The following is a 24,075-nucleotide window of genomic DNA, read 5'->3' on the forward strand; positions in this document are numbered from 1 at the left end:
CTGACTGATGATGTTGAGCTTCTCTATTGTCTCTTTCCACAGAAGTAGCCAATGTGATTTCTGTGTATTCCATTTGGTGGTGTCCACTACTGTTCCTTCTTCATTTCCAACTTTCACATTCCAACTACCAGTAATTATCAATGCATCTTGATTGCATGTTTTCAGGCTGCAGAAGTTGGTAAACCTCTTTAATTTCTACATCTTTGGCTTTAGTGGTTGGTGTGTAAATTTGAATAGTTGTATTAACTGGTTATCCTTGTAGGCGAATGGATATTATCCTATCGCTGACAGTGTTGTGCTTCAGGGTGGATCTTAAAATGTTATTTTTCATGATGAATGTGACGCCATTTCTCTTCAATTTGTCATTCCTGGCACAGTAGACCATATGATTGTCTGATTCAAAATGGCCAATACCGGTCCATTTCAGCTCACTAATGCCTAGGATATTGATGTTTATGTGTTCCATTTCACTTTTGACAATTTACGATTTTCCTGGATTCATACTTCGTACATTTCACATTCCTGCTATTAATGGATGGTTTGCAGCTGTTTTTCTTATTTTGAGTTGTGTCACATTAGCAAATGAAGGTCATTAGCCATTAAAACCCATTGCCGTTGAGTCAATTTTGTCTTATAGTATTCCTATAGGACAGAGTAGAACTGCCCTGTAAGGTTTCCAAGGAGCGCCTGGTGGATTTGAACTGCTGACATTTTGGTTAGCAGCTGTATCTCTCACCCACTATGCCACCAGGGTTAGAGAGATGCAAATCCAAACTACAATGAGTACCATCTCACCCCAACATCAATGGCAGTAATCAAAAAAAAAAATAAATAAATAAAAATAAAAGCCAGAAAATAACAAATATTGGCAAGGTTGTGGGGACACTGGAACTCTTATACACTGCTGGTGGGAATGTAAAATAGTATAACCACTATTAAAAATGGTAGGTTGTTTCCTTAAGAAGTTATAAATAGAAATACCACATGGTACAAAAATCCCACTCCTTGGTATATAGCCTAAAGAAATTAGAGCTATAACATGAATAGACATATGTACACCTGTGTTCATTGTACCATTATTCACAATAGCAAAAAGATGGAAACAACCTATGTGCCCATGAGTGAATGAATGGATAAACATACACACAATGGTATATTACACAACAATAAAGAATAATGATGGATCTGCAAAACATCTCACAACATGGATGAAGCTTAGTGAAATAAGTCAGTCACAAAATGACAAATATTGCATGAGATCACTATTATAAAAAAACAAGAGAAGGTTTACACACACACACACACTTTCTTTGATGATTACCAGGGATGTGAAAATTACTAACTAGATAGTGAAGGGAAAGGCAATATACAATATAGGGGAAGTCAGCACAACATGACTAAGGCGAAGGAAGACACTGAGGGGAACACAAGAATAAAGGGTAACTATGGTAATTTTTTTATGGTAATTACTATAACATAGACAATCCTGTAACAATAGTATTAACAATAATTTACAAATGGATACATATGTATGCTAAATAGGCATAAGAGAGCACAGTCACCTGCAGATATAGGTTTGGTTGTGGATATTTCTACTATATAATTGTAGGTGTTAGATATATATTAATACATACAATAGAGCACATAAGGGGCACAGTTGTGGAAACTCCTTAGACATAACCAAACACCTCTTGGGGCAGAGATCCTCAGCTCAAAAGCAAAGGACCATAGACTCAGGGGACATCTATGTCAATTAGTACAACATAGTTCCTAAAGAAAATGTTCTCCATCCTGCTTTGGCGAGTAGCGTCTGGGGTCTTAAGATTGCGAGTGGCCATCTAAGATACAACTATTGTTTTCCTCTCATCTATAGCAAAGGAGAGTGAAAAAACCCGAAGACTCAAGGGTGTAATCAGTCCAAAAGACTAATGGACCCACACGAACCAGAGCCTACAAGACCCCAAGACCAGAAGAGCTAGATGGTGCCTGCTCTGACTGGGAGCACAACTGAGGTTCCCAGGCAGAGCGGGAGAAAAATGTAGAAAAGTCAAGTTCACAAAAATGACCACACTTACTGGTCTGACAGAGACTGTAGGAACCCCCAAGACTATGGCTCTAAGACACCCTCCTGACCTGGAACTGAAGCCATTTCCAGAGACCACCTTTCAGGCAAACAATAGACAGGCCCCAAAATTAATAACTTCTGAGAGGAACACGTTCCTTAGAAGAATCAATCATACAAGATCAAAAGGACAATATTTCCAAAAGCAAAGATGCGACTGCAGGAAGGGGTAGAAAATCTGCATGAAAGGAGTTGGCGAACCCAGGCTGGAAATGCGGAGAGTGATGACACGTTGTGAGAATGCAACCAGTGTCATGGAACACTATATGTACAAACTATGCACATAGTTAATGGGAATGTAATTTTCTTTGTAAATTTTTCACCTAAAAAAAAAAAAAAAGCACAGTAAAAAAGAAAAAAATCAGATCATAGGTGCCTCGAATACTTTTTCAATTAAGGCAGTATATAAACCATATTCCTAACCTAATGGTGTTATTCATTCACCAAACATTGCCCACTGGGCCAGGCAGCAGGCTGAATCAAAACTCTGAAACCCCTGGGGCCTATATCAGAAGGATCAAGGAGAGGTGGAGAAAACGTTGCACATTTGCAGTAAGATATTTTTTTCCCCTCTCCCCCAGCACTTTCTCTTTAGTCATATTGAATGACTTGCCATTTCTGTACCTGCCATGCTCTTCCACTCCTCTATGCCTTTCTTTGTTCAAGATATTCCCACTTGCTGCAGTGCCTCCTCCTTTTTTCCTGTCCCATAGTCAGATAAAGGCTGCTTCCTCCTGGAAGTCTTCCATAACGCTTCCAGGCAGAGAAATCTCTTCTTGTTGGTCCCAAAGCAGTCCCTTCATTCCTCTATCACATGATGGATGTGGTTATGGCTCCAACTCATGGCTTTTTTTTGTCATTGCCTATGCATGTTTGTGTCCTGTCCTTGCCTTCCCCATCTCCCTTGCAGCCTAAGGAGACTACAGCTCTTTAAAAGCAGCAATCATTTCTTCATCAGATGTTTCTTCCTCAGCATCCAGCATAGGCAGCTGGTAAATAAATGGCTCCTTTACTTTCCTTCACATGGATCACGTGTTGAGTTTGCTTAGGTGGCTTGTTAAAAGCCAGATCACAGCTGCCTGACTTTTTAAAACAAGATGGCACATAAACAGGCAAAAAAAAAAAAAAAAAAAACAACTGTGATAATGTATTCCTGAGTTCTCTGACATCTGAAGTCGTAAGGATGGCTTTATTAAAATGAACTGGACCAGTGACCATTAACATATCATTCATATTAAAGCATTGCCAGAAAACACAACCAAGATACAAAAAGGGGCTCTTAGGGGAAATGTTTAGGGAGCCCTGGTGGCACAAAGGTTAAGACGTTGGCTGCTGATGAAGGGGTGTCAGTTCAAATTCACACAGCGGCTCCTTGAAAGAAAGACTTGGCCATCTGCCCCTATAAAGATTACAGCCTAGAAAACTCTATAGGGCAGTTCTACTCTGTCACGTGAGGTCATTGAGTCAAAACAAGGGGAAACGTTCAGTTACGTTTTCCACACCATTGGCTAGGGACTTCAGCAGGGCTGGGGGTTGCAGAGGTATATAGCAAGGGGTCATGCAATCCATGCGTGCACCGAGCTTTGTCTGTAAACTAAATAAATGACTCACTTAAGTTTTACAAATGCATGTGACTTATAAAATGCAGTTCCATTTAAAAAATGTGACTGAACTTTTTTTTTTTTAGTTTCCTAGGTGGCTATGATGGGAAGTCATTATACTTGAGAAGATTGGGACCCTCAAGCTGATAAGGTGAGAGAGATGAGCTTAGCTGATGACTTCCATCTCCTGATTTCTTCCATTCTACAATATGAACTGAAGCCTCTTTTGGCGTGTCTACTCTGGGATGGCACTGGAGTCTGTGCACATTTCCAGAATTCCACACAAGTTTACCCACCGCTTACCTTGATGAGGTCAGCAACGTAAGTATAACTCATGGACACCAGGTGGGGTACCTGCTTTGTTCCCAATGCTGGATGCTGCTGCTTTTTTGTTTCCATATTTGTTCCAAAAAACCTGGTGGTACAGCGGTTAAGGGCTATGGCTGCTAACCAAAAGATCAGCAGTTTGAATCCACCAGGTGCTCCCTGGAAACTCTACAGGCAGTTCTACTCTGTCCTATAGGGTCACTATGAGTAGGAATCGACTCGATGGCAACAGATTACAGGTTATATTTGCTCCAGCAATTCTTGAGATGGACAGTCCATTACCAGACTGAAGAAAGGTCTGGACTCGTGTAAGTACTCTAGAGCACCATTTCCACACTTTCTGGACTTCTCTAACCAGTAAAGTTAAAACGAAAACAAAAACACCTTGAAAGCCTCCTCCCAACCTGAAATCTTACGAGAACCATCAAAAAGGCTGCCATCTTTTAATTTTGTCAGACTAGACTATTCAATAAAATAAATTGCCTTCTACGATCAGCAGCAGCTCTTGCAGATATTGTCACAACATAAAGTAAGGGAACACAATCTCCAAATAAAAGACTGTCTTTAAATGAGGTTTATGGAGAACTCTTTATTTTGTCCCTTTGCTTTGGACCAGTGGTAACTTTGGCCTGCCTGGTTGATAGGCATCCAATTATGAATGGCCATTCTGGTGAGGAGAAAGGATGCAACGGGGAAAGAGCATCAGGCTGAGCTGCAGGCTAGCTTCTTTCTGCTATAGTGATGCCTTTTAGCTCTAAATTCCTCAGCCTTTCAACTGTCATCTCTTTTATTAAACAGGTTTAATAATACAAGATAACCTGAGACTGAGGGGCATAGATGCAGGGCTGATCACAATGCTGCTAATCCATGTCTTCGTAACTTCACTCGATAAGCTAATAAAATAATTTTGAACTTCAGAAACCAAGGTGATTCTTTTTGGAGGGCACTGACTTCATGCCAGATTGTTATTGTCACAGAATACTTAGTTACTTAAGAAAAACAAAACAAAACAAAACAAACATATTCAAGCTGCTGAGACATAATTTAAAGGAAAAGCAACACTCTAAAATGTTTTTTCACATAAATTGTTGAGAATTCATTTTGAAATCATTTGTTGTGTCTTAACAACTAGAACTTGTGGTATATAGATTGCTCACAATGACTAATGGTGACACCTTGTGCATATCTTACTTATAATCCGTATTATACTCTCTCCGTCTCTAACTGGAATCAACACCCCATCCCTTTTGTGAGGAACTTTAGGAATCTGGAACTAAGCACCATGGAATCCCCATGTGACTTTGGCCTTGGAAAAGGCTGATTAAGACCTTGACCCTGACTACTCAGCATGGATTATACATTATCCTGCATCTCAACAGATTTGTGAAAAGACAAAAAATAACAGGAACAAAAAAAATTCTTTCACTGTTACATTGCTTCATATTACATCATTTCATTATCTTCGTTGTTTTTTAAAATGTTTCTTTTATTAAATGAGCGGGAAAATACACGATTGAACAAACTAAAACTTCAAGGTGCCCTTTACAAGACTGAGTGGAACAATAAATTCATCAGAAGGCAGGTGTCAATCTCCTACAATGAAACTCATGCAACAACATTGAGTGCAGCTGAACATATACAGATGTCAGAGCTTGCCAGGGAGGCCTCCAAACTGTTGTCGCCTGGAAGACTGGTTAGGCCCAACTGTCATCAGGCTTTCTTGATGTTGCATTTGGCAGGAGGATACTTCTTATTTTAGGAAAAAAAAAATGTATTTGTTGTTCTTTTTAAACATTCAGACCAGAAAATAAAATTCAGAACCCTCCCCCCACATCCAATAACTCTGCACTACCAGCAATGCTGATAGCTTGAAATGGATCATTATCTGTATAAATATGAGGTTTGAAATGCTGTCCTATACGAGAGTCTCTCCTCTGACCCTGCAACTTGGCCTGTTAAGATGATTCATGGAGCAACAGAGTATAGCCAGGTGTTTTTCACCTATAATAGCCTTCCAGGAAAGAAAACCAATAAGGTTTTCTATATTCCACATGAAAGTAAACCCATGCTTTTATTATGTAGATGTTGGAGAGAGCTTTTTGTTTTTATATTTAAATGAAAATTGCTATATAGTTTTATACATTTTTTTTCCTCCAAAAACTCTCTTCTTGGTTATTTTCATTCATTCATCCATCCGACAAGAACTGACTACTAATTGCCAGGCACTCTTCTAAGTACTGGAGGCAGACCAGTGAACAACACAGATGGTGAAAGGCGCTTACAAAAGGCAATAAAGTAGAAATGACTGGGGGCTATGGATTCTTTTACATAGATCTCTGGTAGTAAAGGAATATTTGTGCAGAGACCTAAAGGGAGGGAATAAACCACGCAGGTATGCAAGGGTAAACAGCAAGGTAACAGAGGAAGCAGAAAGGGCAAAGAACCTGAGACAGGAGCATGGTCTGGGCACTCTGGGTAAAGCAATGCCAGTATGACTGAAGCAGAGTGAACTAAGGAAACAGAAGATGAAGTCTAGAAGTGATAGTGCTGATTGGGAGTGGAGCACAGATTATGTAGGGTCTTAGGGTTGCTATGAGTCGGAATCGACTCAACAGAACTGCGTTGGGTTTTTTTGGTTTTCTAGGCCACAGTAAGGATGTTGACATTCTAAGTTAGATGGGAAAACATTGAGGCTTAGCAGAAAGTGACATAATTTAGTGTACATTTTAAAAGTATTATCCCAGGCAAGAAATGGCTTGGACTCAGTTTAGATTCTGGATATAGTCTGAAACTAAAGAAAATAGAATGAAATAAAGAAAACGGATTGAATGTGGTAAGTGAAAGAAAAAATTAAGGACAAGTATGAGGTTTTCTGGCCCAGAAGAATGGAGTTTCCATTTACTGACAGGAAGGACTGAAGGGGAGTAGAGTGGTGGTTGAGTACAAATTAGAGTTTAGTTTTCAACATGTCAGTTTGAGATTCCAGTTGCACACCCAAATGAAGATGTCAAGTAGGAAGTTAGGTATGTAAGTCTGGTATTCAGGAAAGAAGTGGAGGTTAGAGATTAAAAATGTGGGTGTAGTCCTGGTATAAATGATGTTTAAAGTCCCAGGTCTAGAAGAGATCTCCTAGAGAGGAGATGTCCAGCACTAAGATACTCCAAGGACTTGGCAAAGGAGACGCTGAAGGAGTGGCCAAGGAGATGAGCGAAAACTTAAGAAGCAGGTTGCAGAGCCAAGTATTTCAAGGAGAAAGGAGTTATCAACTGTGTGAAAGACTGCAGAGAAGTCAAGTGGCATGACCACCACATTTGACAGCATGATCATTGGTGTTCTGGGCAAGAGGTACTATGGTGAGGATGACAGCCTGATTGGAATTGGTTCAAGAGACCAAAGGAGGAGAGAAATTGGAGAAAGGAAGTATGCACCATTTCCCATGGAGAGTTTTTCTGTGAAAGGGGGCAGATAAATAAGATAGTAGTTAGAGGGTGTAGTGGAGTGAAAAAACCAGTTGCTGTCAAGTTGATTTCTGACTTATGGCGACTCCATGTTTGCAGAGAAGAGCTGTGCTTCATACGGTTTTCAAGCTTGGAAATAAATCTCCAGGCCTTTCTTCTGGCGGGTTCGAGCCACTAACTTTTTGATTAGTAGTTGAATGCTTAACCGTTCATGCCACCCAGGGACTCCTGAGTGGGCCGTGGAGGGTGTTTATAAGACAGGAGCTATTGCAGCATGAATGTAGTAAAATGCTCCAGAATATAGGAAAAAATTGGTGAAGCAGAAGAAAGAGAATTGCTAGAGCAGTGGCCTTCAGTTGGAGAGGTAGGATAGGACCCACCCAGAGCAAATGGGAAGAGTTACCTGCTATCACTTAAGAAGGGACTATAGGTAATGATAAGCTTCAGTGGACAAGATCAGGCAACTGAGAAGCCAGGGTGTTGGTGGATTGTCTTAGTGGATACAGAAATCAAGAATTAAGAAAGGATGGTGTTGGAGACAGTGACAGTGAGCCAAGAGCTTTTAAGCAATGAGGGGTAACATAGGGACTTCAGAGGGTAATGGCAGGAGCTTCAGAGTGGTGGGTGTTTGTGGGGTGGGGTGGGGGTGAGGGTAGAATAATAGCCTGAAGTGGCAGTGAGAACAAGCAGGTGTTCTATTACTATTAATATTTTTATTATTTACAATTCACATTTTGATAGTAGTAAAATAAGATATTCCAGGGTGTAGCAATGACTGTATGGAAAAACCTCAGCTTAGAACCTACCAAAGCGTTTCTAGCTACTGGTTGGAAAACCATAGACAACGCTTCCTGAAGCCTTTTGATGCAGGAATAAAGTATTTGAAAGTACTTGAACCAAAAAGTTCAGACTAGAAAGTAAGCCAGGAAGATTTCTGCTTTTTTATCCTCACACTGGTGAGGTTCTATCCAGTTTCAATGAGTTTTTGACAATTTAAAACACTTTAGGAGACTGGGAATTTAACAAATGTAAACAACTGTAGGCATAACAAAATGATAGCTTTCCCTTCCAATATTATACATTTAATTTGGCATCTCTATGGTTATGTTAACATTGTAAATAAGACAACTAAAATGTACAAAAATAGTTTTACGACATCTCCAGTTTTAAAATTCATCTGTCTTTTTTTTTTTCCTGTGGTAAATTTATTTCTTGCTGCCATCTTACATTTGAAATTCTGATTCGGGGTAATGCCTGAGGTTTCCTAAATAAAACATAATATGATATTTCTATTTCTGAACACTACTAACTCCAGGGAAACCCTGGTGGTGTAGAGGTTAAGTGCTACCGCTGTTAACCAAAAGGTTGGCAGTTTGATTCCGCCGGGCACTCCTTGGAAACTCTATGGGGCCGTTCTACTCCGTCCTACACGGTTACTATGAGTTGGAATCGACTGGGTGGCAATGGGTAAACCTAACCCCAGAGAGAGAAGAAAAGGAAGGGACAGCTGGGGCCTAGACATTTGCTATGTACAAATAATGATCCATTGCTGGAAATAAAAACTCACCTTTCCACCAGCATCTGCTCAGCCTCAATAGTGCAATTCAGCTCGGTGCTGAGAAAAACAAACCATCAAGGCCAAGCCCTCTTGTGCAATGAGTTGAGTTAGTTTGAGGATGTCTACATCACGCTTGTCGAGGAAAAACCTCGATGAGATGGATTAATGCAGTGGCTGCAACAATGGGCTCAAATACAGCAATGATTGTAAGGATGGCGCAGGACCGGGCAGTGTTTCGTTCTGCTGTACAAAGGGTCGCTATGAGTTGGAACCGACTTGACAGTACCTAACATCAGCACCACCAAGCCAAAAATCTGGAACCTTTAGAATATTTTTTTGACTGAATTTTCTAGTCTTCATCCAAATGTTGGGCATCATGAACACACAGCCCATGATTTTGGATTTAAAAATAGATCAAACCTTATCCAGGAATTATTATTATTTTTTGGTCTAGAAAATGCTTTTATGGCAATTTTTATTTTGCTGCATTCTGGCACCTCCTGGAATGGCAGGCCTAGAAGAATAAAGTTTAAGGCAAAGAGTTGTGATCTTAAACTATTTAATGCTATGCAAATTGTTGAATATTCTAGTCGTTTATGGAAAAATGGTACAGTATAGAAGTCAAAAACACTAGAAATATAAAAACTGTCAGTTTTGAACTTGTAAATTCTAAAGAGGTTTTCTTCTTGCTGGGGCTCCTGAAATGACATCAGTTTACATCCACCTTATGGGAGACTCAGGAAAAGGCAGCTCACTTTAGGGTTCCTGCTGCTGCCACAGTGACCATGCCCAAAACGTAGTGACGTTTGTCAGAAATATTAATTGGTAAATGAGATCAGTTTTAGTCTTCTGGGTTTTATGTTGTTACTATGTAATCTCAGGGGAGGCCGATTTTGGTTTGTTTGATTTGTTTTATCCGATTTCGTGAGAATTAATTTCTGAGGAATGAACTAAAAGGTAAGTAACAAGTCACTAAAACTGTTGAGATGGTCAGAACACGGTGTCAGAGTAGATTTTAAAATACATTGAGCATGGTGGGTCGTTCAGAATTGTGATAAGTTTGATGTGGATTTTCTTGTATTTTCCTCCAGTAGGTTGGATCAATAACTTGTCTTCCTTTTTTAGAATAATGTAGCACATCTTATATTTTAAAGCAGTCAGCACAAATGCAAGTAACGCCTGTTCAAGCAGACCTCGAAGACAGCACGTGCTACGAACACAAAGAGCCCTCCCACACGCCATGACACAACGACAGAAACCGGTGCACGTCACAGAGGGGAAAGCATTTTCCTCGAACTCCGTGGAATGTGAGGTCAGACTTCAGCTGCATTCCCTTGTCTGGCAGTGGACAAAAACAAAATGGTGCAGGCCTGAATTTCACATCTCTTTCTAATCTACTGCACAGGAGGGACCAGAGACACCAGGTACCAATGAGTCACATGAACAGACAGAAAACTGTTAGCAGGTCTTGACAACCAGAAACTAAGATGCTTTTAAAAAACTTGGTGCAAAGTATGTTAGGAGTGCATGTGAGAAAGCAATGCCAAAGTGTTAGAAAAATGGAGTCCCTGACCAAGTAGTCTTGGGAGATTTCACCTACCACTTAATCTATAAAAAAAAAAAAAAAATTTTTTTAATCTAAATAGAGCCATCAGATTCGATGTAGAACTTAGTGAAAGCTGACTTCATTTTTGTTCTCTGTAGTGACAATAACGGGAATGGAACTGGAGTGAGGACGAACCTTGCCATTTGAAGAGACCTCCAAATGAAGGTCATCCATTTCTACTACTCACTGGATGCAGGAATCCATGTCACAATATCCCTGTCACCCAGGAATAGTGGTTACCTGCCAGGCCTTGGACCAAGACTATGGTGTGGGCAGGCTCAGTGGATCATATTATATGATTATAAACTTAGATCAGTGAGGACCGAAAGAGCCTGTGACATGTACTTTGGGCAGGCGCTCAGTTTCTCTTTGTAGGAAAATAAATGAGCCAATTCTAGAAACGAAGTCCCTAACCAGAAGATCAAATCTAAGGAAATTTTTATTAAGTTGCTATTAAGATAGGTGAAGAGCACAACCACCCTCCTCTTCTCCCCCCCAAAAAGAGAATTAAAGCAAACCAAAAAGTTGGGAAATATATGAGCCACAGGACAGCATTCTGAAATATTCTGCCTGACCAAGGCCTCAGTACGTCAGAGCTAGGGCCTGTCCTGATGGAGGAAAACACATTTTTGAAGATGATAAAAGCTTCGAGGAATTCTTTGGGTATTTTTTAAAGAGCACAGATTTGTGGGGGAGGGTCCTTTTAAATTTGGTCTGGCCTTGTGCTCAGTGTAAAATATCTGTACAAAAATATAAAAGGCATGGCTTGATGTTTAACGTCTGTGTTTTATTGTTGTTGGCACCAGAAAAGCTCATGTTCTATGTTATGTCACTGTACATACTGTAAACAAGACTGCATTAATATTGTTTTCTTATGGATTTTTGCTTCAATGAATCTAGGTTTTAAAAAATACATTCACAAACTACCTTATGTTTAAACACAATGATTCCCTTTTATTTCTTAACTGTACCCCGAAATCCCACAATAAAAAATCATTTAAAGCTGTGTGTTTCAAACTTATCATTTAGAAATAAAAACAAAACAAAACAAAAAAGTAAACAAAGATCAGTTTGCAACATAATTTAAAGAAGCTTCTTGTTTAAAATACCACAGCAGCAATATAAAGAGCTGGTGGCAATCACATTTGGGGATGAGACCCAGATCAATATATTTTGTCTATGTCAGCATCCAATTACAGTAGTTGCTACATTCAATCCAAAAGTTATTGCTGAATTTGTGGCATGGAATTTGGGAAGATAGTCCTGTTCAGCAGCACAACCAAGCAGTAAAAATGAGAACGGGAGGATTTCATTGCTTTTGAGAGCTAAAGGGACCATGATGAGGACATCTTGGTGACTGCCTGAAGATAATCCTCAATTCCATTCCTGTATGTTACCTGCTTAAAATAAATGCAAGTGACAAACCACCTCTACGGGAGGGGCATGAGTATCTAATCCAGAAGCCAGAAGACTCCCTCTTTCCTTCTCCCCTCACCCAAATCACCAGATTGAAATGGCTCCATTCCCTAATGTGGATTTCGTTCTCATTAATAGTACATCAGCTGCTCACATATTCAGGCAAAATAAGTAGGATCATAGATTTTCTTTTTTTAGATCTGTTTGCAGTAATCATATGGTTCTCCAGAAACAAGCCACATTAGGTTTTGTTGTTGTTGGTATTTTTCATTTTTTAAGAACAATTTGGTCAACCACTGTTTCGTTTGAAAAATACTAAATACACCTGAGATTGCCGGTTGAGCTCTCTATATGTCTCCTGGAGATAACACTGCTGTGATGAACAGTGAAACAAAAACAAACAAAACGAGGTAGGTTAAAACAGGAAGCGCAACACAGATATCATTTTGCAACACCTTGATATCACAGGCGGCCATGCTTGTAGCTTTGGAAAAAAAATCCCAGACAGTCACGTAGAAGTTCAAATCATCTGAGTAAGAGTTTATAGGACACAAGTCAACCTGAACTAAATACATACATATTTCTGCACAAATGTTGTTTACCGTATGTTGGGTAATTTGGAGGAAGGTAAAATGATTAGGGTCTTAGCATTTTGGCCAACGCCTTGCTTTCAAGTTCTATAAAATCCGAACCAGCGATGCCTGCTGTGTCTCATGCAGGCTCAGTAGTCTAGTCCCTTCTCTCACCAACCCAGAGAGAACACAGGCAGCTCAGAAACATTTATTATTCATTTTTTTTTTCAGTCACAGTTTTCATCTTGAGAAAGTGGCACCCTCAGGAGAGAGATGGGAATGACCAGAGCCTGGATGTCACCTACTCCTCAACTCCCAGGCAGAATTCCACAAAGTCTCAGTCCTAATGAAGCTCAAACCATGTGACCTCTTAGCCATAGAGGCTTTGTGCATTAAAAAAAAAAAAAAAAGTATATATATTAGCTTGTTTCCCAGAGCTCCTTCTGCCTGACCCCATCTGCCATCCCATCTTTTGCCCTGATCTGCTGACTGAGGGACAGTTGTGTTATGGAGTCCCTCAGTTGGTAGAGCCAAGTCAACTCAATGGCACTACTATCCCATTCAATGCACTCCACCCTGTAGAGGGCCATATAGGAATATGGCCTGTCAGACTCACAAAAATGGTAATTGATTTTATTAGTCTAAGGCTAGTAGTTTAGCCATTTAAAATCTATTTCCCAAAAGAGGGGAAAACTAGTATTTTTCTTCTCTTTTAAAAATTCATTAGCCAGTTGCTATCAAAAAGCAACCTTTTGGGTTGGTGAAGGCAAAAAGAATTGTAAAATTACCTCACTATGCAGTTATGGCCTTCAGTGTGAGCAGGTAAGGTACATTTATTGTGCTGTCTCTCACCATTTGAAATTGGAGATTTTACAACATACCATATACTTAAAGCTAGCAGGCAGACAGAATTAAAAACAAACTTGTTTTCTCAGTATGCTTTCTCTCCCCATTCTTACAAAGTATGGGGGTAAAGAAAAAGGTAAAAAACTCAAAACCCACCAAAACACAACTTAATCATAAGAGCACACAGTAAGTTTCTATCCCTAACTCCGAAGGGCACATGTCCATCTTTATCCACAGACAATGCAGTGTTCTTGGGACTCTCCTGGAAATTGCTGCCACTTTTTCTCTCTTTCTCAAACAGGCTGCAATACTGAAAGATGGACTGTACTGGGAGGGGTGGAGGGAGAGGAAAGGGGAAAGTGGTATGTTCAACCAAGCCTTCTGATTCTGCCTCTAGACTGGCATAAGTCCACATGAGTTATGTTCTTTTAAATTAGAAATAACGCCATGAAGATAAGTGCCAAGTGCTCTTCTGTTACCAGTTCATCATGGAATTTCTGTTGAGGGTCATGAAAAACACTTGGCTACTTCCTCCAGATCGCACGGATGCAAAAAATACCTGTTTGAAATTAAAAAGAAATTAGTTCAACTGCATTTTTTCTTCTTCAACCGTCCATCCATTTTCTTTCACATGTCCTAGCCTTGCCATGTATCAACTCTTACAACTTAATGGCTGGTGTTTAAGAAAGTACCTTTTGGTATAGCGCATCCTATGTAAACACTCCTGCCTTTATCACTATGGTTATTATCGTTACTGAGTGTGGTACTGGCCTTCAGGGACACTGATGGGGCAACATCTTGATTCACAAAATCCCTTTGGGTACTCACATTTTAAAAGGGAGTTTAGTGCTAGGATAATGTGCTATTTGTGGCCTAGGACAGAACAAGCCCTTTGTTAATTTCTGGAAAGGCACAGAGGTTCCCCTTCTCTCCCTATAATGGCAAGAGGGCAGACTTTGAGACTGAAGAGAATACTTTCAAATTCCTGAAGTCAAGGGGAGAATTCTGGGCCTACTGACTACTGTACAACTTTAGTTTCCAATTTATTAAAAAAAAAAAAAGAGATGTTTGTGGTCAAATAGGGTAAAGTGTTTAATGCCTATTGACTCTGATATTTCAAGAGTTAACGCTTGGCTTCTCTGCTGACTCCGGCCTATCCTAGGGCAAATGAGATAAGGGAACCACAGTCCATTAGGTCTGAGTCTGTTAAATCAATTTATTAGAGTTGAGAGAAGTGAGCAAAATGTAGGTTACTGCTTGCTTGAGCTGAGTGTTAATGAACCACTGCCCCAGGAGAATAATATTCTGGGTGTGGCCTAGCCCTTCAGTCAGTTAACACCTAACTTTGGTCCAAGGCGTTTGCTTTTGTCACTAGTATAATGTCTCTGCTACTTCATTTCCACAGCTTCTTCAGAAGAATGCCGTCTCTTTCAACAGCTCCTTCGGAAGTTCTGTGGAACTGCTTGTCGTTCAGCGAATGCTACGTATGAAAGTAAAGCTACTGTCGGGGTCAACGAACCAAAATGGGGAAGCACAGAGAGGACCCATGGAAAGCCACAAAGAAGGAAAGAAGGGCTGCTGCACCCTCCAGGTTGTGTGTCCTGGTCTCTAAAACCTTGGGCCCCAGTTGTTGCTGTGGTCCCAGCTTACTCCTGAGGGTGTAAACACAGCTCGGGACAGGCCTGTCATCTTCAATGAACCTGAGTGTGGGGGTCCATGCCAGATCAATCTTAGTTTTATGATAGCCAAAGAGACTGGGTAGATACTGGAGTGTTACTAAGGCTCAGGCCTGTTTTCTGGCATATTCTGGTATGGCCCTGGAACCATCCTTGCCACCCCCAGCTGTTGTCCACCCAGATCACACCTAGTCAGAGTTGTTGGCCACCAGGGTCAAATCTAGTCTAGCCCCATACCTTCAGGGTTGGACTGAGACCAGACTGGCCCCTGGGGAACAAGGGTGGGCAAATACAGATGTACAACTGTTCAAGCCATCATGTTCTTTTCTACGTGTTTATGTCCGCTCCTTTGGGAAAGCATTTCTACGTTGGTGATAGTCAAAAAGGGTGAATTCACAAATGCAGTACAGCTTAGCTATTAAAAGCTCTGGGTTACTCTACAGGGAAGGTAAGGTGGAACTGGCACTGCTGCAGAATACCCTTCTGTGGTAGCTAATCATGCCAGATGGACAAAGCTGATTTCCCTGGAAGACAGTCCCCCTGTGACACTTCAGAGAAACATGGCTGGGATGACACAGGAGATGGCACTAGTTGAGTTTGTGATTGTGCATTCCTTAAGGAATGGGTGACATTTTTTAAAAGTTTATATTACTACATATCAAATGTTTTACATTTAAAGGTGAAGATAATGTGATGGATTAGGTCCCGATAGTGACTTTGTGAAATGTCTAAAAGTGGAAGTATAAAGCTGACCCACTGTGAGGTGATTAATACCGGGCCAACTTTCTAAGAGCTTAGTAGAATTTAGGGTATCTGCTGAGTTATCACGGGGCTCACAGGCCACAAAAGTTACTAAGAGTTTACATAAATTTTAAGATGTTCTTATGTCTTTTTTGATATGTGAATAAGATATTTTGAGTGCTCACATGAATCAAACCAAATAATGCCATTTGAAGATAATATTGTTTAACACAGATGTGACTCAAATCAGTATAAAGGAAAATGAAGGTTTCACAGGTACCTGGTGGTCTCTTAAAATGCAAACACTAATGCAAATGTTGAAACGGATTTACCTTATCATTTCTTTCACAAAGAAACTTTAACCTTTGAGCTCGCTTATGCATAAATACGCCATCCAAATGTCCTGTTTCCACTGACCGGATCTCAATAGCTTTCTCGCCCCAGCCCATTATCTGATTGGAATGAATGTAGGCTGTCAAAAGGAATTTCCAAAACTGCATTAAAAACATTAGATGGGCAATAACTCACAGCATCTGTTCACATCTTAACCACAAAAATGACAAACGATTTGAGATAAATGGACAAAGCAAGTCTTACAAGTGTTAGTCACAGACTTTTTTTTTTTTTGTGGAATTCAAATGGTTGTTTCACATTTCTTGGCTTTCGTTTCATTTGGGGGGTGTAACTGCTGAAGGAGATAAGGAATGGTTAACCTACCCACAGACGTGGGCATTTCTCCCCATTGGAGCACCACATCCTTAGTTATCCGGCCGTAGGTGTTTACATACACCCCCTCATCCTCATAGCAAACAAGCATTTCCATTCCATCTGTTTTAGGCAAGATGACAATTGCATGAGGAGTGATATTGCCCTGAATCTAGAAGACAAAGAAAGGCCAGGCGTTATTCTTTTTTAAAATAAGACAACACCTTGAATATTTATCTCTAAGAACTGGAGAAAAAAAAAGTTATTAAAAAATTTTTTTTAATTTTCTTTCTAGAGACTGAAATCTCCTTTGCTTAATTTGACCACTGATCTGTCAAATACTATGGTAAACACAAACTTGGTCACCAGGTCGAGAACACAATTTACCTGCTCCTACACAACAACAACAACAACCAGGGTGCACCTAAAACACACAAACAAACCTGTTGTCAATGAGTCGATTCTGACTCATGGCGACTTTTGTTAGCAGCCGTAGCACTTAACCACTACACCACCAGGGGTTTCCATGGAGCACCCACTATGTGCCAATTGCTGGCTAGGTCCTTTACGAATTTCCAGTCCTTACAACAGCGCCCTGCACCCCACATAGACTTCATTTACAAATGAGGAAAGCACATTTTAGAGGGGTTAGGTGATGAGACTAAAGCTGCACTAGTATTTGGTGACAGAATTGGGATTCGAACCCATGTCTCGCTGGCAGTGAGTTTCATGTGTTTTTCATTAGAATAAGCTCCTTCTAAAAAGATGAGGGAATGCAAGCCAGCTGAATCTGATGGAAACAGCCTAAATGCCCAAGATGTAAGCTTACCAAATGGGCTATGAGCACATAACACAGACTGCTTATCTGGGTGTCAGAATAATCCAAATTAATGGCTTGTGTAGAAAAAAAATTAAAAAAAAAATGATTACTCATTAAAAACAAACACTGTGGCAATAAATGTGGATTGACTTGTTCTAGGTAAAGGGGTGGGGCTGCCATGATCTCCTGGAATGCAAGTCACTGGTTGAGAACATCATGGCAGCCCAGTGCGTGCTTCATGGGCAAGTATAAGAGGGTCACCAAGGATCCCAGTGATGCCCCAGCTGTCTCACTGAGGACAGGAGCCATGAGACCTTGGGTGCAGGGGCATGCACAAGAGCTGTAATGCAGCTCTGAATGACAATTGCGAGTGTGTATGTAATGAACTAAAATAACTTTTTTGAATTATTGTGCTTTGAAGTAAGATCTTTAAACTCTTGAAATATCAGTCAGAAACAGACTAGGTGTCAGATTTTCCTGAAAACAGTTTCTACTGTATGTTAGCCATGGGATTACATATAGGACACAAATCTGACATCACAACAACCCTACTAAGTGAATCCATGTGCAGTGTTTCCCTTGAAAAGCCACATTTTAGGCAACTGGCCAGTACGGTAATGTTAGTACTATACTATTAATAAGGAGGGCTCCGATTCCTAGGGCTCTGTGCCAATCACTTTAGATTCATTATCTCATTTAATTGTGACAATAAGCCTATGAGATAGGTCCTTTTATCCTCATTTTACAGATGTGAAAGCTGAGGGTTGGAGAAACTAACTAATGTGTCCAAACTGCAAAGCTGATACATGATATGAGCTCCAGTGTGTCTGAATCCACTACCCAACATGGCCCTCAAGTTGAACAGAAGAACTAGAAATAGCAGAAAAAGGATTTTCCCCAAGAAATTAGTACCTGACTATTGGCCTTCACCCACATCAGAAGAACCAGTCTTGTTTCAGATATTAAAAATAAGAAGTCTGCTTAAAACACCAAATCTATGCCCTTGAAGAAAAAACATCCTATGTATTTTAATTAAATGTCCAGAGAGACAAATGGAGAGTAAATGCCAAATAATTTCTAATGTCACGTGTTACTCAGTTTTAGGCAGTGATAAAAATGAGTTAAATTTACCTATCTTACTTATTAAAAGCATTCTATCCACTTAAACAAAAAAATACAAAAACAACAACAAACAAACAAAAACCCAAACACATTGCTGTCGAGCTGATGTTGACACATAGCCACCCTATAGGACAGAGTAGAACAGCCTTATAGGGTTTCCAAGGCTGTAAATCTATGGAAGCAGACTACCACATCTTTCTCCCGTGGATTGGCTGGTGGGTCCCAACTAATGACCTTTAGGTTAGCAGCTGAGTGCTTAATCACTGTGCCACCAGGGCTCTTTTCCAGTGAAGGTCAGAAGTTCACCTGCTTCACTGATTGTAAAAGTTAACATAACTTCTACTAAAAATTCTTTCTGCATGCAGGCCGTTAACAGACAGCCCTTGATGTTCTGCTTTCAAGAACTTACATGAGATGGTATGTAGATATCATAAGAGTTTCCTGAATCAACATCAATTACATGGAAACCAGTGTGTGAACCAAAAATAACCTTTAATCTTTGACCTTCTTCTACCGTGAGATCAACAAGCAGAGGCTTGTGCTGGAGATCTGCAAAAGACTTTAAAAATCACCACATCAGTATCCACATTATCCAAAGAGGTTATCTTAATAATTCTTTCCTTTGGCCACTGGCTGGTGGAAAGTTAATCTCTTTTTTTTTTAATTTACTTTAGATGAAGGTTTACAGAACAAACTAGTTTCTCATTAAACGGATAGTCCACATATTGTTTTATGACACTAGGTAACAACCCCATGACATGTCAACACTCCCCCTTCTCAACCTTGGGTTCCCTATTACCAGCTTTCCTGTTCCCTCCTGCCTTCTAGTCCTTGCTCCAGGGCTGGTGTGCCCCTTTAGTCTCGTTTTGTTTTATGGGCCTGACCAATCTTTGGCTGAAGGGTGAACCTTAAGAGTGACTTCATTACTGAGCTGCAAGTGTGTCTGGGGGCCATACTCTCAGGGTTTCTCCAGTCTCTGTCAGGCCAGAAAGTCTGGTCTTTCTTTTTGAGTTAGAATTTTGTTCTACTGTCTGGGACTTTCTATTGTGATCCCTGTCAGAACCTCCGATTTAAATTAAAAAGCTAGGAGATTTCTCTTCCCATTTTAGGTCTATTCATATTCTGGCTCTCAGAGGTAGATCCTAGCACCCATAGTGCCCTTTTCTTTACCCCTTCACCTCCAGGGTAGAGAAGTTGGTTTAGAGTTGTCGATTTTGATAGCGGCTGGCATCATTCATCATACATTAAAAAAACTGGTACCTGGGTACTACTGTTCTTTCCTATTTCTAGCCTTTTCCCTCTGGAAAAGCCATGGAAACCTCTCTGGCCCCTCTCACTCCCATGTGGCAGCCAGGGTCATCCATGGCTGCTGTCCTTTTGAAAGAGCCTGGGGTGGGCAGCTGAGGCTGGTCCTGTGCTAAGCCTGTTCAGGATAATGGGTGTGGCCTGGTTATGATTTTCCTTCAGTGAGTGATAGGAAGTCAGATTGGTGCTTTCTCTAAACTCAATGTTGAATCTGAGAGTTGGGTTTTCGGTGAGGTGTGGGTGGAACATCACAAGTCTCAAGCTTGTGTTGGCTACTTGGGTTTAACTAAACAGGAAAAAAGAAAGCCGCAGCCAAGCTTATTAAGGTTTTGTGTGTTGGAATCTGAGGTCCAGACTCCAACTAGCTGTCCAGTGTTCCTCTGCTTTCCTTTACCATTGTTGACTCACACTCTATGTTTATTGGGTATTGCAAGCCAAGAGAGAATTTGTATAACCACACATGCCTTGGCCATAATGCCACTGCCACCTAACAGACTTTCCTCTCCTTTTCTTTCCTAACATCATTCTCATAGCATGGGAACCACTGATCTCTTGTCCTTGTCCTAGGGGAGGCCTTGACCCCCTGCCAGGTCCAGCCTTTCCTGTCCAGGTCTTGGCCTTTGCTCTTCCTTTCCCAGGCTGGGTCTGGACTGCTGCACAGAGCATTTTACACTCTCCCATTCACTTTGGCTATTATACTGATGGCAGTAACACCAGAACCGGAAGGGGAATGGGGTCTTGATTTGAAAGGCTTTTGCGTAGACAGGTTTTGGCAGAACAGCAGCACCACTTTAGCTTTTAAGGAGTCATCCCTTAAGTGTTCTTGGTTATTACAAACCTAATGCATTCCAAAAATATCTCTCCATAAAAGTGGGGTTATGGAGGAGAGCCCATTGCCACTGGCGAGTCTATCTTCTTGAGCACATCACAAATGAGTCACTTGCACTAAGGGCACAGTTTAAAAGTTGGGTGACTCAGCCCCGAAGAGAGGCTACATAATGTTCCCAAGGTAGCTTCTACCCTTGCGTGGCATACGTGGCAGGACAGAATAAATAAAGGCAGATAATAGTCACAAAGGTGGACAGAAAAAAGCGAGGGCCAATAAGATACAGAAAGAGAGACATAGAACAGGACATAAATTCACATCAGCCCTGGAAGGCTATGCGGCTCTGCACACATCAGCATGCCTGCACGTACTGGTCCACCTAGCACTTTGGGGTCAGCCTTCACGGACTGGGTGATGAGACTAGCCTATTCCTATCCTGCTGAATCTCATGATTGATCAATTTCACCATAATGGGTACAGACTCAGCCCAGGTCAAAAATGAAAAGGCAACCAAAATTGAGTAATGTCAAGAAACTAGGTCATTTCCATAAAGTTACTGCAGTCAGTATTCATTTCAGAGAAGTCCAACAGCAATGGGAATATAAGCATCAATTGAGTTTTAGGGACTTTACCCAGAAAGGCTTATGAGGACTATGAGATTTAGATATTCAGTTCGACCTTGAGATTCAGTGCTGCTGTTGGTCTGCCTTTTTCAGACAATGTATCAGACTGTGTCCTAGTTAGGTGACTTCACACTTGGTGTTACTGCGTGATAGCACAGTGTTTTATCCAGTCACCATTCCATCCTAAATGTCACCGGGAGGTGATGATTCCCAGACCTGCAAGGCAGGAGGGCATGCCCAAGTTTTCACTGAACTAATTTTATAGCATTTTAAATACACTTAGTCTTCACTTTTGAAATAATAAAGCCAAGAGTATCTGTACTTTTAAAATAGGAAAATTGGTATCGGTCTTTGTGCCAGATGGACAGATCACCTTGTTATCTACGGAAAACTGCTTTTTAGGTAATCACATGCCTGCTTACCTTAAATGCCATGAACTTATGATATGGTTTTGGTGCCCAAGCGTATATCTCCACAGCATTCTTTAAGGCAATCACCAAGAATTTGATCCTTTCATATTTAACTGTAATAAAAAATTATAAATTTAAAAGTACATCTATTTATTCAAGTTTTTAAAGAAATGTATAAGCTGTAATATGTAAATACATGTAATTTATATATATAACTGTAATTACATATATATACACACATACAAATACATACATAAAACCAAAATTGAGGTGATGCTCCTGCTGTAGAATTTTCTCATGGAAACAGACTTAACTTCCTTCAGTATCCATTAGTAATAATAATCTATCTCCATGTGAGCATGCCTGCCTTTTATGTTCACCCACATGTAAGTACTTGAGAGCTGGTAGGCAAGGTGGTAGAAAAATTAGCAAATAGATACAGACATTATTCAGATTTGGATTCCAATTATTAAGTGAAATAATTGCTTGTTTATGCTTCTAATGGAAGATATAGTGTTAGGAGCCCTGGGTTCTGTTAATGGCCTTATTTTTAAGGGCATCACAAATGTTGACAATCCTTTTATTCTGCAGGAAGATGGGATATTCTAAAAAACCAAACCCATTGCTGTCGAGGAAATTCTGACTCATAGTGACCCTACAGGACAGAGTAGAACTGACCCATAGGGTTTCCAAGAAGTGGTTAGTGGATTTGAATTGCTGGCCTTTTGGTTAGCAGCTGAGCTCTTAAGCACTGCGCCACCAGGACTCCGATGAAAACTTAGGCATCTTAAATTCAGTGGACAGATACTTGGTATAATGACTGAGTACCTACCATGGTTTTGCCTTACACAAAGAAGTACTCAATAAATGTTTATGAATAGATGAAAGAAAGAATAGACCTTGTTTTCTGGCTTTCTATTGATTACCATGGCCTGTGTGCTTTTGATATGATCATGACCAATATTTATATGGAAGACTGTGGAAGACTACAGAATCCTTTAAGTGATTTCTGGGTCTTCCACTATTAAACTACAGATTCTACTTCTTAGAAAATTTGTAATCCACAAAATCATTTTCTTCATAAAATATCTGAACAATCAGAATGTTCTGTGTACTGGAGAAATTGGGTAGGAAAGATTTTAATATACTTAGATGAAGTATTAAATTTCCAGTTCTCTCCTTTCTAGCTTTTCACAACACAAATGCTTTAGGAAACTATCCTCTGACCTCATCTGAAACCCAGGAAAAGAGTCACAATTAAAATTCAAAATAGCCTTGAAAATAAAAACTTACCTAAGTACATCTGGGCTAAGAGAAATATCTTAAATGACTCTTGGATATACAGTTTGCTTGTCTGTTTTATTCTCATTTTATATTTTTAAAATGTCATAGGAGTTTGAGTGTGCTGGAAATACGCATGTGCTACAAGGAGACACCAGCATCGTCTTAGCTGGATCCACAGGGAAAGCAAGATGGAGACTGCAAGCGGTTATTTGGATACTGAGCCAAAAGCTGTTTCTGAAAATTAAGCTGGTCTCAATTTTCTGAGAGATAATTATTAGATACTGCTCTCTGGTTCCATTTCATTTTGCATGCGTGGACAGAGGTCAGCCTACCAATGTGGGGACAATGAAAACAGACAGCAAGGATTAGAAGAAAGAGGCCAGCAATGATGGCTGAGCTAATGGTAGATTTGGAGGTCAAATAGGACCACTGCAACGTGACGTTTTGGAAAACCAAATGTTAGGTATATGCAAGAGGGAACATTCAGAAATTTGACATTATTTCCTGCAATGAATTTCACAGCTCTGTAATATCATTAGTTTATACATACGGAATTTGATCATTAGACATTTCTGGACTAACAAATGCTAAATAATAAATGAAGGTAAAACAGTCAAAGGAACTTCTAAAAGGTTTAACAGAAAAATGTTTTGAAACATTTTTAAAATGATTTCTGTAATCACACTTAATTACATTGCTTTGCTCTGAAAACAAGGCCTATTCTCAAAGAAAGCAGTCCACTTTCTCCAAAAGAAAGTCAAATGCGTATATGAATTTGAATTCTACTTGGTATGGGAATGAATGGGATGTGTATTTTACACTTTGCTACATAATTGAGATTGAAGATAACAGAAAATTATAATTCCAGGGTATCCCTTTAGAAACTATCAAGTAATTCTGATTTCCAAACAAAAATGTACAGTGGAGCAGATATTAGCTTGTGTATCTCACCAGCTGGCTATGGAAGAACACCCCCCACTGTGGTCTGGTTTGTGAATAATGCTGCATCCTTTGAATATGCGTTCCTTTAACAAATACTTCCTAACTGCTTTCTCTG

General features: G+C 40.1%; 1 protein-coding gene across 4 annotated transcripts in view; it reads right to left on the bottom strand.

Moving 5' to 3' along the window:
* Window positions 1-12,607: 12,607 nt before the first annotated feature.
* The window catches only part of TNIK (TRAF2 and NCK interacting kinase), a 482,068-nt gene continuing 470,600 nt past the window's right edge, over window positions 12,608-24,075 (bottom strand). For 3 of the 4 annotated variants that reach the window (XM_064275471.1, XM_064275469.1, XM_010596034.3), the window contains 5 exons: window positions 21,747-21,847; window positions 18,980-19,129; window positions 16,641-16,800; window positions 16,256-16,395; window positions 12,608-14,065 (listed from right to left, as the gene is read on the bottom strand). In XM_064275471.1, coding sequence (XP_064131541.1) covers window positions 13,982-14,065; window positions 16,256-16,395; window positions 16,641-16,800; window positions 18,980-19,129; window positions 21,747-21,847 — 635 coding nt within the window. In that variant the 3' untranslated portion in view covers window positions 12,608-13,981. The remainder of the gene's footprint in view (window positions 14,066-16,255; window positions 16,396-16,640; window positions 16,801-18,979; window positions 19,130-21,746; window positions 21,848-24,075) is intronic. The other variant, XM_064275470.1, reaches the window with a different exon arrangement.

The sequence above is a fragment of the Loxodonta africana genome, chromosome 23, assembly GCF_030014295.1.
Source record: "Loxodonta africana isolate mLoxAfr1 chromosome 23, mLoxAfr1.hap2, whole genome shotgun sequence".
Lineage (NCBI taxonomy): Eukaryota > Metazoa > Chordata > Mammalia > Proboscidea > Elephantidae > Loxodonta > Loxodonta africana.